The sequence below is a fragment of the Seriola lalandi genome, unplaced genomic scaffold (genome assembly GCF_002814215.2).
Source record: "Seriola lalandi dorsalis isolate HSWRI2012SDOR001 ecotype SW California unplaced genomic scaffold, Sedor1 jcf7180002054544, whole genome shotgun sequence".
NCBI lineage: Eukaryota > Metazoa > Chordata > Actinopteri > Carangiformes > Carangidae > Seriola > Seriola lalandi.
The window spans coordinates 3641888-3657925 of record NW_019525097.1 but is presented as its reverse complement, the minus strand read 5'-3'; the positions used below and the strand labels follow the sequence as shown (position 1 = coordinate 3657925).

The following is a 16038-nucleotide window of genomic DNA, read 5'->3' as shown; positions in this document are numbered from 1 at the left end:
GAATCGCCATAAGGGATTCTGTACGGCATTTAAGTACATTGATTTTTTTTCTCGCCGTCTTGTTTCAATGTAATTTATAAATACCAGTTGCAGATATATAACTTATTAAACAAGGCAGTCAGCCAGTGCGATACATTTCTATTCCTTCTCTCTTTCCTCCTGTGTCTTGTATTTTCCCCACCTGTGCGTCCTCATAGCTGTATCGCCCCGGGTCTTTCAGGTTCTGGCTGGTGCGTTCGTAGCTGTGGGAGTCCAGGTTGATGGTGCTGGGTGCTCCCTCTGCCAGGAACTCTGCCCAGATGTTCTCTGCCCCCTGTGCAACTTCCTGCTGGGGCATCCTCTTCAGGTCCTGCACCGCCAACCAGAACCTGAAACAGTAGAAATCATAAAGCGCTTCAGATACAGTCATGATTTGACTCGTGTCCAAACAATGTGGTCCACGTGAACACAAGTTATTTGTCGGTGAGAGATGAGAGACCGAGAGATTGAATACTTTCACACTGGATACAGATATTAATCATCTTTTATCCTAAGATAGTGTCAAAATCTTCCCTAACCCATTTCTAAAAATACATTGATGATTGTGTCTTTAAAATGACAAACAATTGGAATTTCATCATTACTGAGATTTTGTCGCTGTCCATTCCTTGTTGTTTCACTCATTTTGAGAGGAATACAATTTTGAAAAAAATTAATGAGAGAATTAATGAATTGTTATACTTTTTTTTTTTTATAGCAAACAAACTGTAGTGGAATTAAAACAATGCAACTAATTATACACACTTGAGGATTCTGGCTTTCCTGCTTGAAGTAATACACAGGAGAGAAAGACAGTAAATGAAAGGAACAGAAACAGAACTGCAAGCTCCAGAGCAAAATCAGGATTTAAAATGTGAAACTTTTTAACGGTGATTGGATTTTTTTTAAAGACTGAGCGAGCAGACAAAAAGGGGAAAAACATTTAAAAATAGTCAATTTCAATCTGAAGCTGTTTAGGTGCAGTATAAGAAATGGCGACTCTTCAAAGACATGAAGTGTGACTCGTGAAAAAGGGACTTCCTCTGGTCAAGTTTAACATTTTAAGGCTTTCATTTTAGACATTTCACTGGGGCATGCTCAGACTGTAGTCCTGCACGGAGGCAGGTCTTACACTGTGTTAAGCACCAGAGGCAGCAGCGAGCCACTGGCTGACTGCCTCCAATATTAGTTTGTATCTATATTGATCTGTGGACTGGTTCAGCAATATAGAGAGAAACACCTCTGGGGCGTCGCTGTCTCTCTCACTCTAGCTATTCTGCACTCAGTGTCACTCAGTCTCTGCAGTGCTATCCCACAAGCTCCCTCATGAAACCAAAAGCAATTAAAAGGAAAAGGAAAGCAGAGGTGAGGAGTGATAAAGGTGTATATGCTTCCTCATATACATGTGCATGTATGTATGTATGTGTGTGTGTGTGTGTGTGTGTGTGTGTGTGTGTTTTCTCTCACAGACTGTGAGGTCTTTCTGTCCTGACAGCATGAATCTGTACGTCTAAATGAAGGATGAATTTAATATATTTATATGTGGATCAATAAACAACAACGACCTCATTAAATCAACACAACACACACTTGCACATTTAGAGAGGCTCTAACAGCTGCAAGGTACTTCCCTCCACTGTTGATTCATGGGATATAGGTGGTTAGCCATGCTGTTGCTGTTTGCTACCTGTGTGTGTTATTTTTGGTTGCCGGGGGCCTGGACGTGTTTGAATGTGTGCGAGTGTGTGTATGTGCTGTTTTGGGGGATGTATCTCATATAGTGGAGCGGTGATTGATTTTCTAGTGGAGGATGAGGAGGAGGTAAAAGGATGATGGGATGGATGACTACAGGTCCAAATCTGACACAGAGTCATGTGAAACTAGCAGTTTATAGTATTGACTGGATGTTAGCGGTGCAGAGTACAGTCCACTGGATGTTAGCTGCGCTTTGAGATTTAAAGGAACAGTTTGACATTTCGGGAAATAGGCTTATTAGCTTTCTTACAGAGAGTTGCATAAGAAGATTGATACCAATGTCATGCCTGTATAGTAAATATTAAACCACAGCCAATAGATGCTTAGCTTAGCTTAACTTGTATTTTTCTTCTTGAATCGTACTTGTATTACTCTGTACTTCTCTTTTATTACCCAGTTTTCCAACAGGAATCACTGAAGCTGCATTCTATCTATTTTCTTTTCATAAATCTTTTTTATTCACATTTTCAGTAGTTTATCCTTTTTTTCAGCCATTGTTGTGAAAATTTCCAGCATGTAAATTTCTTACTTGGGATAAACATCCTTCAAAAGAAACCAGTTAAATATGTATCTTGCTTTTCAAAACTCAGAAAAGTAATTACACCTCCAGGTGAAAAGATAATCTTTGCATCAATACAGCTTATCAGCATCATGTTTCCTACTCTTGTTTTTTTTTTTTTTTTTTTTTTTTTTTTTTTAAATTGTCCTTCTTTTCTTTGTGTATTCAAGGTTTCCATCTCAGGTACCCTCCAAACAACTGGGAACTGGAAAACCTTCATTTGTAATAGTTCCTCCTGTGTCTGTGGTGTGCAAGTGGGTTGAAGTTGTAGGCTGGAATAATAGGGATGCCAAAGAGAAATCAGTGTTTTTCTGGCTATTTTCAGAGCAGTGAAAGCTTTTGAATAACTGTTCTATTCGCCTCACAGAACCACAAGTGAAAATGCACAGTGCTGCAATTACAGCTGTAAGAGCACAGAATCATGTGTCAGCAAACGTGGCGTTCAGAGAACAGTCGCTGCTTTTTTGAACATGTGTCTGTCTTAAAATGCAGAGGAAACTTTCCTTTAAAAAATACTTTGTTTCTAATTATTCACAAATGTTAAATGGACTGTACTTCTTCTAGTGTTATAGACCACCCAAAGCACTTTACAATACAAATACTCACATTCACCCACTCACTCACACCTTCATATATATCACACACACACACACACACACACACACACACACACACACACACACACACACACACACACACACTCTGAGGGAACAGCCATCAGGGGCAGTTTGGGGTTCAGTATCTTGCCCAAGGACACTTTGACGTGTGGACTGGAGGAGTTGGGAATTGAACCGCCGACCTTGTTTTCAGTGGATGACCCGTTCTACTTCCTGAGTTACAGCCACGACAAACTACCTCTTCGAAGCACAGCATGTTCACAGCAGCAAACGTTAAAGTTTTCATGAACTGGCAAAAACCTTAAGACTTTGCGGTTGAATGCCTGCACCAACCAAGTTGCAAAGTTCAGTTATGACCAAAACCGATTTAGTGAGGTGACAGTGGCCTCGACCTTTGCCCTTTGAACTCTGACTACCAAATTCTAAATCAGTTCACCCTTGGGTCCAAGTGAATGTTTGTGCCTAATATGAAGAAATTCCCCTCAAGGTGTTCCTGAGATATCGTGTTCACGGGAACGGGACGGTCGGACAGACAGTCTGAGAACGCGGCGCCTCCACGCCGGCGATAGCTGTGGCCGGAGGCGTTATGTTCTCAGATAACAATGTTGGAGATAATTAGTGAAGCATCGTGCGTGCTCACCGCAGGTTTTCTGAGCTGAACTCTGACTCCAGGAACTTGAGGAAGAGCTCCTGTCCTGCGGGGTCTTTCAGGGCCTCCTCCAGAGAGAAACCCCACTTCTTCACCCTCTGCTGACTGGGCTCCTTACTGGAAGAGATGGGAGGAGGATGGAGAGAGAGTATAAACATCCCAGAGAGAGATTTGAGACTAAATTACAGGGAGGGAATAAGACATTGAAAAGGGGCAGATGTTGATTTGATGTTGGTGTCTTGAAAGCTGCGCATTATGACAATTTTCCTCCAAATGTTTTTCTCTGTGGGGAATATTTTCTCCTCCTCTCCTGCCATTAATCAATTCAGCTGAATTATTAAGACACATTAAGCACAATGATTATACGTCTGCTCTTATTAATTCCTGCATAATTCAGACAAAGCAGGAGTTCAGAGCATAGTGCAACTTGTTAAGAGCTGCGAGCGCCCTCTCTGAGAGATAATACTTCAGTTCATTACTTTCATATCTTTTGATAACACTTCAATGGGCAATTGGTAATTTCACATTTGTCTGTTATACATAAACTTAGGTGGGTTATTTGATTTGAATTGACTGTGAATTTCCTTTGCCACTTCGGTAAATGGCCAATCACTCAAAGTAATTACCTGTAAATATCCAGTGCTGTTAAATCAGTTCTTATTATTGCAGCCATCTGCTTTATTCTGTGTAGGTTCAACATACGAACACTCATTTCTGTTAAATTCTTCGAGCAAGTTGATTTGTAATAAAAACAGGTCGACAAGGTCTTGCCACACTAGTAGATTTCTTCATTTTTTCTTTTTTTTTAGTTTTTTTTTTTTTTTTAGAAAATACAACTTTTAGAAGCAATAAAATAAAGTTTAAAAAAAAGTAAAAATGAATCTTTCCCAACAGACTTTCAAGCCATGTATGTATGTTATGTTAAAACACAGAAACCCTGTATATGAACTGCCAGTTAAATCATTCACAAAAATGGACTTGAAATGTTCTCGGGCTGTGAAAGTGAAACTGCTGTGGGTTTCTGGTTCTGTACCTGGCCTCCAGGTCCCAGAAGGAAGGATCGTCATTGGTCCAGGGGTTGGACGGTTCTGGTGCAGTCACAAACGGGTCATACTCCATGTACTGCTCAGTGTAGGATATCAGACTGACACACACACACACAGGGGACAGAGGAGGGTGAGGGCATAGCTGGAGTTTAATAGTGACATTTTGATCATTTGCTCAGTGAGATCAATATTTCCTCTGTTTACTTGTGAATGTGACTTGACAGTTTTCAGAAGTAAATTATGAAAAAAAACAAATAGTTAAGCAGGAACATCTGTTCTGATCAAAATCACCAAAGCTCAGATGTGAACCTCCTTCTTCTCTTTAATAATCTGAGATAAACAAGAAGTGAGAGACTCAGTGAAGCAGACGCCATCGACAACAGCAGCACTCGGAAAACGCTGTAGTGCTCACTTTAATACAAGAATCTATTATAACACTGTGTGGTTTCTGATCCACACCATGTTAGCCACTGTAGAAATCCTCCAGAGAGTATCTGGACTGCAACTATGACACGTCTGAGCCCCAACAAACTCTGTGAAAAACACCTTTTATCACAGCAAATGTGTTATAAACTGACTGAGCGTGTCACTTCATGACATCTTCAAGTTGCTCAGCGGAGAGCAAAATTCAAATCTGCTCAACACTTCCCTCTGAGGCAGGACATCAAATAAAATCCAGGAGCATTTGATTTACATGTCATTGCACTTGAGAATATGAACATAATGACTGAGAGCTTAGACTATTTTGCTTTTTAGGTGCAAACACATTAAGGAGAGTGATGGGGTAACCATTGCCACATCTGGATCTATAGAGACACCCAGAAGCTTTGTGCGAGGCCTACAGAGCGTTTAACAAATACAACCCAGTTACAAATGTTTGCAAACCAGCAGCCATGGAAACAGACTGATCGCTTGACCAAGAAACTAAAGCGATCTCATACTCAGTTACATAGAGGAGGTCAGACAAACACTATGGATAAATCCCAGGGAGCAGAGCGTACATTTACATCATTAGACCAGACAGAGTCGACAAACAACCCCCTTGTAAAGTCCTGTCGGATCGGCGCAATGTTTGCAACAGCCGCGCACAAGACAAGAGAGGTATCAGCACAACGAAGAGCAGCAGCATGAAGAGCGGCCGTTACAAACTGCACTGTGCTGAGTTTGTTTGGGTGTTCACGTGCAGCGCTTTCTGAATTATGCATAAATTTAATAGCAAGGAAGTTGTGTCTGCGAGCACAAAATAAAATCACGCTTTAATCACTTTTGAGCTACATTCAAGATTTAAGAGCATCGAGAAAGAAGTGAATAAGCCCAAACAAATATAGACGTATGAGCAAAATAAATGCTTCAAGAAATGATGTTACCAGATTTAGACAACAAATAAGACTTCCTCATTATCTTCAAAGCTTTGTACTTTGGTTAGTTTGCGGCTTCCAACCCACAGAGCAGAATGTAACAGGAAGTGAAGCATCCGCCTGTGAGAGCCTTTGACTGTACAGTGAACATCATCAGGCTTCTTTCCCCGTGTGCATATCAGCTCTTTTACTGTCTACAAGACTTTGCAAGTGCCCACATATATATACATGAGTTTTATGATACACTGTTGAGACTGCCGAGACCAACTCAGGCACTAAAATAAAAATAACCCGAGCATTAACAAACCTCTGCAGGAAGTGATTTTCTACCTGTAGTGATTCAATCATCACATTTACGACATGTTTCGTCTTACTGGAAGAGCCGCTCCACTAGATGTTTTGAATGTTGCGAAGCACCTGACATGACTGATGTTGTTTGTCATGTTGTCTCTTGCAAGGTTTGGGTTAATGCCCCAAACTTTCCGCTCCGTGGAGCACCAATTAAACTCAGCTCCATGCGTGGAGACAGGAGGTTAAAGGGTCGTGTAGGCAGAGCGAGCGAACAGCCAGTAGTAATCACAGTTTTTCTGCTCTGCTGGGAAATTAATGGCTTTCCTGACTGACTGAGCAGAGGACGGGACTGTCGGGGAGGCAAACACCAAAGTGGGTCAGCCACGCGAAGAGGAGAGGGGATGGGAACTCATACAGGACAGGGGACAAAATAACAAAAACACCTGTGTGACTTAATGCAATTGAACATAACAGTCCTACACTAAATGGAACATTTTTTAAACTTATAATGTTCAATTTCTGAGAGTGACAGGAACGCCAGCTTTTGGCCCCATTCCTTATGCAATCTTTTGAGCTTGTCCCCTCTCCAGCCCACACTTACATTCTGAAAAATAATTTTTATTACCTTAAAAAAAGTGAAAAATATTGTTTCTAATGTAAATTAACTTGTTTTGGGGCATTTTGTAATATCGTCTTTAAACTTAAATGTTCTCAAATGGTGCAATAACACTCCCTTGTTTTACGTTACAGAGCCTCATTTCCTGGATTCCTTCAAACAAGTCACTTTCTATTATGAAGGCTCTCAGTGCACTGGCAGATTTTTTCAATAAAATAAGATTTCCAGTGCTCACTGATACATATACTCTAATATATATATATATATCTATCTGCATCTTATCGCCTCATTTCAACCATTTTATCTTGGAATGCTTGACTCCATTTTATTGTATTAGATGAGGTGGAGCTGCTGTTATTCTCCTGTTTTTCAATGAGGTTCCACATGGATGAGAGAAACACACCGGGACATGCAAGCGGAGGTGACGTACGGCAGCAAACAATTCACCCTCAGACAACACAGCAGTATCACTTGTCTTTTTTCATACCTACAGTCTGCTTCTAAATGCCAAACTGAAAAACACCACAGGTTCAGATAGAGAAGTCAAAACCAAACTACCTCCATCTGCCACTGTTCTACTACAGACACAGTAGACGGGATGTGAGAAGATGGAAAAGTAGGCCTTTATGGGGAAAGCCGGTGTCCCTTTATCAGCTAACGTAATGTGCAGATGATGAGATAAAAATTAGACATGCTCTTCAGGATGTGCAGTATTTTCAGTGCGGCCGAGAAGTGAGTTTCCTGTACCTTTCAGCCACCTTAGACATCTTCATACAGTGACGGTCGAGCTGGGTGTTCAGGAACAAGATCTGGAACAGGAGATGACAGTGTTTGTTTACCACCTATGAGTTGGTTGGCAGCTTCAATTTCAGACATTGCTAATGTTGCTATCTTCCGGTTTTATGGCCGTTGTGCTAAAAAAGTGATACAGTAGCCTAGATTTCTTGTCAAATTTGACCTGGCAGCACAAAGTGCATATGCAGTGTACAGGCTGCCAATCTTATCTGGAAGGAAATCAAATGCTGGAGGTGCACAGCAAAGAAAAAAAAGGAACAACAACATCAACATTTGGAGAATTTTTTCTTTTTTTTTTTTTACCTCTTTCTCCACATCCTCCTTGGTGTCTTTTCTGTACTGGTGCGAGGGAGTGTGTATGGGACTCTGAGACTGTGTTCCCTCCTCCGCCACACCGTACACCGACTGGACCGTTTGAACATGATGAGAGAGGATAGGTAGGAGAAGTAATAGAGAGAAAGAGCATGCACTTATTATTTTTCTTACAGTGCAGAAAAGGCTTGAAAATAACTGCAAAGGAAGCATTGTGTTGTCAAATTAAAGGGACACATTTAACTAAATGAGAAATGAAAATAAGTCTCATTAAGAAACAGTGCTGTGATTATATTATTAACATTTCTAATATTAAAGTGATCTATTTTTTTTAATATCTAATTTCTGTTTCAGTATTTTTCCATGTAAACATTCTTGGAAACAGATACCAGTGACTGAAGGTTTTACAAAACTACTTAAAAATGTAGCTTCAACTTAAAAATGTCATCAGCTCCTACCTTCTTAATTCTGTGAGGGTTCTTCATGCGTCTGCATTTTCTGATGTCCATCTCTGTGGTGTTTACACATCCTGGCTGGTAAAGCAAAACAAAAGCACATTTTAGGAATCTCGGAAATACTTTACAGTGAACCCAAACAGAGCTGTGGAAAGACAGAGGAGACACAGAATGTGGATGGAAGATGAGGTGGGCGTCTATAATCTCACATGCACAGGCTTACCACAGGTCTGTGGACATCCCAGAAGGCTCTCTCCTGGCTGTCAAGGATCTTCCTCTCAGTTTTATCCTTCTTCCTGTCGATCCTGCGGATGAGATCAGTCAGTGTGAGATATCTTGTGGCTTTTCTGACGTCGGCATTAGATGTAGCGGTTGAATCGAGATGGAAGGATAAGAAAGAGAGGGAGAGATCGACTAGAGATGATAAAGTCGTTCAATCAGTTTTAACAATACGTGCTCAAGGGGTTTGGCACGGTCCCCGCTCCTGTCTGTGCGCCATCTTCTGAGTGTGTGTGTGCACCGCTTGCAACCAGTGGACAAATCTACAGCAAGCACATCGTCCCATTGTGCAGCGCTGACTGTTTGGTGTTGCTGAAGGGAACAAACCTGCATCCACAACAGTATCTTTATGTGGAAGAATCTTGACAGAGCCACATTCCCAGAAATGAAAGTAACCAAGTACATTTACTGAAGTACTGTAGCAAAGTATAGTCTGGAGGTACTTTCAGAAGGAAATATATGAATGTGCTACTTTTCAGATCACAATTTTACATACAAAACAAAAGATCTTGTAAAACATCAGTCAGTGCTAATCTAGTAATATAATGTTTGGTCATTTAACAATGTACAACAATAAATGTAACAATGTGTATTATTTACCTAATCGTCTTAATGCTTCTATGACCACTGCCAATATACATCTTAATGTTTGCTTTACATACTTCAGCCACAGTTGATAAGGCGATATGACGACAAGAATACTGTTCTGTGTGACCATGTTAGAAACACACAGGAGGACTCAGTATCTGCATGCAGTTAGCACAAAAATCATGCAGGGGTCTTAATGGGTTTTTTTTCCTCACTTTAACATGAGATTATACTGCACTTTTTATCTTTTACCCTAGGTGTGAATGACATCACTGCGTGCATTGTAGTTGCATGTGTTGCCATGGTAACAGAGCACACTTACTTGACCTGGGCCTCAGCCTGCATGTAGATAAACTCCCACTTCCTGGCAAAGGCTCTCTGCAACCTGGCTAGGTTCTCCTGTCAGCGACCAGATAGAGACACGGGGACGTGTTACGATCCAAACTCCCCAAGGAATAAATAATACTAAGGCTAAACACAATGAAATTTTCCAGACATTCCACAGTTTTAAAGAACATCCTTCCGGAGATGCAATTTCGATCGCATATCATCCCAGACACACACGAGTCTGACCTTTAAGAGGTTGTGTTTCTCTGCCCCAAGCGTGACACACAGATCGATACTAAGAAGTAATAGCTTAGAGGAACAGTCAAGCACTCACCGCCTCATAATCTGCCAGCTCCAGCCTGGTCTTATTCTGCATGGTCCGCTTGCACAGGTAGATAGCTGATAGAGAGAGACAGACAGAGAGGATTTATCAGTATACACATTTCCCTGCCCCCATTCATCCACTCATCCATGCATCTCCCATCCCTCTATGTGCCCGCCTCACCTCTCCTCACCTCCCATGGTATGAGAGGACAATCAGTTTCAGAGGCCCTGTCCCCCTATCTGTTGCTTTAGGATTATGAGGTGGAGTGTGAAGAGGCACTGAGCTCTAAACTCCAGCCATGACTGCCTCTGTGGCAGGATGAAGGGCAGGAAGTGGAACTGTGATCAACTAATCCTGTTGACTGTTCCTCTCCACAGCGGAAGTTGTGCTACAGCCTGATACAAACTGTGTATACACTGCCAGGTCAGATTTTAATAACTACTCTTGTAAAGTTCATTATTTCCATGACAAATCTTGTAGTAAAGATTTCACTTTTTTAATCAGCCCTGTTTTTGATTCCATTTGTGGTGAAGCCATTGTGTGCATTTACATTCTATAGTTACATCTATATAGTAGTTTTAATTGTTAGTGGCAGTGTCTGTCATTCCGATGCAAGATTAAAACTGCCTCCAAATTTCCTATAAATGATTTTAGCGAATTAACATAAAAACAAAATCTCTAAAATATAATTCAAGTCATTATGGGATGCTACAACTCTTCTCTGAACCCCAGCATCGATGAAATCATTTCACTGCTAGCAGCTGGGCCTTTTTAAAAACAAACTTTGCTATGTATTGAATCTTTCGATGAGAAGTTACAAAACTATAATTGCTCGTTTCAGTAAATATGTGAAATTTAATTGTGTATTCCACACAGTTTTTGTGGGTGTGATCAAGTATCAAATGTTCAGGCATATCAAACATCAACAGCATGACTGGCTGACATCCACAGGTTTATAAAGTTAAATGTCAGTATAGGTCACATACAAACAAAACTATTGATCGAGCCCTGTGCTATGAAATATCTAATTGGTTGCCACATTTCATACCTTTATCTATTTGTCTCTGTAAATCTGTGCATGTACCGTACAAACTGAGATAATTACATATTCTGTATAGTTATATAGTTATTCCTGTATAAAAGATTAACACTATGGGAGTTGAGCTCTAAAGCCAAGCTAAAAATATTCACTTACATCTACACAAGAATACATTTACTTTTTTATTTCTTTTCTATTTGATGTTTGATGATACAGGAACTGGAGAAAACAAAAATGTTGTTCTGGGACCAGGTTAGGGCTGGACTGATAGAATCCATATACAGAGGTATAAACCCTACAGCTGCTGTTGCTGTTTATTTGTATTCTGATGATTCTGGTGTACTCTGCGCTCTGTGTAATGCCTCGTAAAGACTGGTTCTGATTTAGATCTACAGACTCACTGCACCAGCACATTTTATAGAAGGTAATGGATTAGAAGCATTTTAATCTGAATCTGAGGACCTGACGAATAATGGAGGACAATGGAGGACATGTTTTTCACTCACCAGCTATAACACAAATTAAATGTTTCCTACATAGAGCTTTCCCAAAATAATTGGTTTAAAAAAATAAAAAAAGGGGAACACACACACACACACAAAATGTCAATGCATCCCCTTAAGATTCTCACCGTAGTCAGTGTTTTCAGGCTCCCAACAGTTGGACGGCCAGAAATACGGTGCCTGAGGGGGAACAAAGTGAAAAGGTGAGAGTAGAAAGTAGATCAACCAATGATTTATATTTCAACTACACAAACAAAATAGTGATGATGCATCATATTGGCTGAATTTCAAAGACTAAAATCTGTAATAAAAAGAAAAAATTGAAAAGTCAAAACTGTGCGCGCAAACGTGTCCTTTCCAAACTTTTTGACAAAACTGGAGTGATGGCGATGACCTTTACCAGACTGTTGTTTTGCCTCTGAGACACAGCAGTGCACATGATTGCCTTGCACCATTACGTGAGCAATCAAAACATTTTTATTATCATGACTGAACGGATTCAGAGCAGCTGACTCCTGAAACTTTTCCACCAGGAAAGAGGCGTCCTGGGGTGTTGCAGAGGAGTTGGAGCGCAGCAGCAACACAATAAAACGAGAGGCGGTGAAAGCTGCAAAAATAAACAATGTGAAAGCAGAACAGTAAAGCCAGCAGGCAAAGAACAGATGCTGATAGGACTGTTATTTGACATAGCTCACACGGTCTTGTATCACAGTTTTAAAACCATCTTTAGTTGTTTCAATGAGGAGAGATATTACATAGTATTTAATTGTTTTGATTTTCCCTCTGTGTTCCTCTTTGTCTTGCTCTGCTTGAAAAATTAAATGCTAATGAATACTGATTATTTTTATGAAGCTTATGGCAGACAGCCCTCCTCCTCTTCCTCCTCCTCTCCCTCCTCCTCTTGTCGTCTCTTCCACTTCACTTTGAAGGAGGAGAACCAAGGTCAAAGCACGGCAATGTGCACTGCCGTCTGGTTTAATTAAAATGCTCCTCCAGCTCTGGTGAAGACTCAGCTCCAACAAGTCTGTGTTATGTCGTCTTCCTTCCTATTCACCCAGAGATCATTCTAATCTCGTAACATACCACCCCACTGTTCCCCACTGAGGAATTTGAAAACATTGTTTCCTCTTTTTAATTAGGGAAGTCGGGATAAAGCAGCCTGGCATAATTAATCTGTGACTTTAATGCCAGTCTTTTATCTATGACCAGTGAAGGAGGAGTGAAATGTCAGCACACTTTGCTTTCTTTTTAGTCCCTTGACGAGACTTTAATTCTAGTGTACTACTCCACTACACTATGTCTCTGTCGGGCTTTTGGTGCCCGCCTACTCAGCCTGAACCCCTCACTCGCTTGATGAATATTTTAACAGATCACCATTCATTTTTAATAGGATCCCAGGATCCCATCATAGTACTGAGGAAGCTGTAGACAGTGGACAGGGCCTTTTGTCACCAAGATCAAGATTGGTGTGTAATTCTATAACGGAACAAGTGATCTTTAACAGCTGATTGGGGTCTTTATGAAAGTAAGCACCCCCAGATTAACCTTGCTGGACTTTTTTACCCCAATGTAGGATGAAGAAGGGATTAGTTTGAGCTTAGGTCTGTTACTAAAGGCACAGAGCAATTTCCACTTAGTCAAAAAAAAAAAAGTATTGCGCTGTAATCTGTTTACAGTGGTATTACTTGAAAGATTTTTTTTTTTTTATACAGTGTATGCTTACAAACACTGACTCAAAAATTGTGAGTTTTAGTTATTTGTCAAACTGTTTTCCCTGGCTAAAATCTCCTGGAGCAACCCTTCAAAGCTCAGACTCAAAAAACTTCATACAGAGTCTATGCCAGCAGCTTTGTGAGGCTTTGTACAGTGCTTTGAGCTAAATGCTAACTAACGCGCTCACAATGGCAACACTAAAATGCTGATGTTTAGCAGGTATAATATTTGTCATGCTCACCATGTTATTTGCCAACTTTTGCTACTTCCAGGTGAGGCTAATATAAATCTTTTTTGTAGGTGTTTGGTGATAAACCAAAGTTTTGGAGAATTCAAAATTTCACCATGATGCTGGCTCTAGATGAAAAGTCAGGGATCAACAAAGTTCTTACAATTCATCATAACACACACCAAAATGTTGAACCGACCAACATAGAGCAACGCTGCTAGCATGACAGTTTTACATATTTTGTATTCAGGTCTGTCAGTGTTTCTGGAACTTTGCCACAATATTTTTTCCTGTCACAAACAGGACATTTTCCCATCCATCTTTCTGTTGATTGCTCTACACAATGAGAATCTGGAATGCTGTTATGATACTGCACGTAAGTGTAAAGTAAATACTCTCCTCTTTAGTGCTATAACTCAGCAGATGTCTCACCAAATCCAATCTGCTGTCACAAAATGTAGAACTTGATACTCTCAGCAGTGACTTCATACTGGATGATTTATGAGCTTGATAATTAAATGCATTTCATATTCTGCTGGCATCCCATTCTGCTTGATATCACAGATGAATGTAGATTACAGTACATGATATAATGTTTTTGAATGTAATAATGTGTTAGAAAAATGTCCATGTATTAGCTTCCTTTCTTTTTTTTTTCTCTTGCCTCAGAATGTAACGTAACGTCTTCTAAGCTCATGTGGCCTGGGCACCTTTAATGACAATTATAACGTTCATTCATTATCCATATCACTTATCCCTATAGGGTTGGGGGGGGGGGGGATACTCAACTCAGTATCAGGTGGCTATAAAGAGAAGTTGAACCAATTGTCAATTACCCCTTTCTGGTTTCTCAACAGACTATGTGACCCTAAACCTGACCATGATACCATGAGACACCAACCTTTGAGATTAACCCTAGACATTGAGAACCTAAAATTTCACAGAACTTAGTTGGTCATGCATCGAGTATCAGTCTTGAAGTAACTTAAATATAGAGTCGAGCTGATTTGTTCATTCTTTTACCACTTGATGCTCTTGCTCACCTGAAAGCGGTAGAAAGTGCTATCGTCCTTGAGGGAGAGGACATGGTCTGAGATAGGGAAGAAGTAACCCTGAGCTGCGATGAGACTCCCGATGTGCATGGCCTCAGCTGCGAAAGGGAAAGAACAAGGAGTGCAGATCACAGCGGGTTCCTCAGCACTCCACATATTATTTCTAATGCAATATCTATATGGATGGAATTGACTATATAGTCAAAATATCAGGACCACGAAATCAAACTATACTTCTATAAAAATGTTGTAACAATGAAGATTTACAGATTTCCCATCTTTACATCATTAAAAGGTCAAACATTTGCTGCATATAACGTTATTGATCACAGTTTACCATATATTTAAATAGCCTGTTGTATCATGTACCATGACTCAAAGATTGACTCAGTGTCCACGCTGTGGGCTACTGTACCAACAATAAACACTGCTCTCCCACCACCATGCCTCAGGTCAGGCCAACTGAACCAATCCATAGCAAATACTAGCCACTATGTTTTTTTTGTTTTGTTTTTTTTTGTTATAAGTAAAGTCTGTTCAAGTGAAGGCTAACTGCAAATATCTTTTGTTCAATTCAGTTTGTGTTTCTAAAATGGTAAAAATGTATGTCTGTGATATGTGTATTTGCATGTCTTTTTGTTAGTAACATCCTGTAGTTCCATGACTTCTGCTCTCACAGGAGGCTGTGGCCTTTAAACAAAGTCATTACATTCAGTACAGCACAGTCAAGTCAGGCATAATTTTTCAAAACTTACCTGGATCCTCGATGGACAGACTCTTCATCAGCCACTGAACAATATCTGCACCTAAATCAGGTCAGAGAGAGACACATGAGTGTTACAGAGAAATGCTGGGGAGATGGGGTGTGATTTAAAAAAAAAACCAAAAAACAGGAGAAAATTCAGTACTTTCATTACTACTTTTTGAGCCACACTTTTAACGCTAAATTTAAACATGGAAAGTCTTTTCCATCACGTCTCCCTTTCAAATCGAACAAAAAGTGTAACAACAAACAATTAAACTAATTCACTGGCTGATATGTTTTTCAATGAATAATTTCAAAACAAGAAGATCTGATGAAGAAATAATAACTTTTTGACTGTTTCATATCAAGCTCTCGTCTTCAAGATGAAATAATGATCCAAGTAAAGTCTTTACCTCCTGAAAATGAAGATGATCTCAAGCCACTGATACTCAGGAGAGTAATATTTAGAGACCTGACATTATTTTCTGTAATAAGTATGATGGTAAACCTCCCTAAAAAGCTTCTTTTTTGCTGTGGAGATAGAGTATAATCTTATCTGTGCTCCCCCTCTGCTTTGTCTGAGCCCTGAGGGAGGTGGTGTTTAATTCTCCATCATTCATTAAGTTTCCTGGCCCCCGGCACTCAGCTGCAAAGATTTGAGCTGCTGCTCTGCACATCCATCCGCTGCTGTAGTAATTGTGTTTATTGATACGCTCTGCTTATGGCATATTGGGGTAATGCATTTTCCATAAGTGCAAGACGGAAAA

At 40.2% G+C, this 16038-nt stretch overlaps 1 protein-coding gene across 1 annotated transcript in view; it reads right to left on the bottom strand.

Annotated features, from left to right (window-relative positions):
- The window catches only part of LOC111661404 (regulator of G protein signaling 6-like), an 81072-nt gene that overhangs the window by 4002 nt on the left and 61032 nt on the right, over nucleotides 1-16038 (bottom strand). The window contains exons 4-15 of the mRNA XM_023414953.2: nucleotides 15282-15332; nucleotides 14518-14624; nucleotides 11661-11712; nucleotides 10000-10064; nucleotides 9661-9737; nucleotides 8695-8776; nucleotides 8475-8549; nucleotides 8008-8109; nucleotides 7657-7718; nucleotides 4632-4742; nucleotides 3590-3715; nucleotides 182-368 (exon numbers count right to left, since the gene is read on the bottom strand). Coding sequence (XP_023270721.1) covers nucleotides 182-368; nucleotides 3590-3715; nucleotides 4632-4742; nucleotides 7657-7718; nucleotides 8008-8109; nucleotides 8475-8549; nucleotides 8695-8776; nucleotides 9661-9737; nucleotides 10000-10064; nucleotides 11661-11712; nucleotides 14518-14624; nucleotides 15282-15332 — 1097 coding nt within the window. The remainder of the gene's footprint in view (nucleotides 1-181; nucleotides 369-3589; nucleotides 3716-4631; nucleotides 4743-7656; nucleotides 7719-8007; nucleotides 8110-8474; nucleotides 8550-8694; nucleotides 8777-9660; nucleotides 9738-9999; nucleotides 10065-11660; nucleotides 11713-14517; nucleotides 14625-15281; nucleotides 15333-16038) is intronic.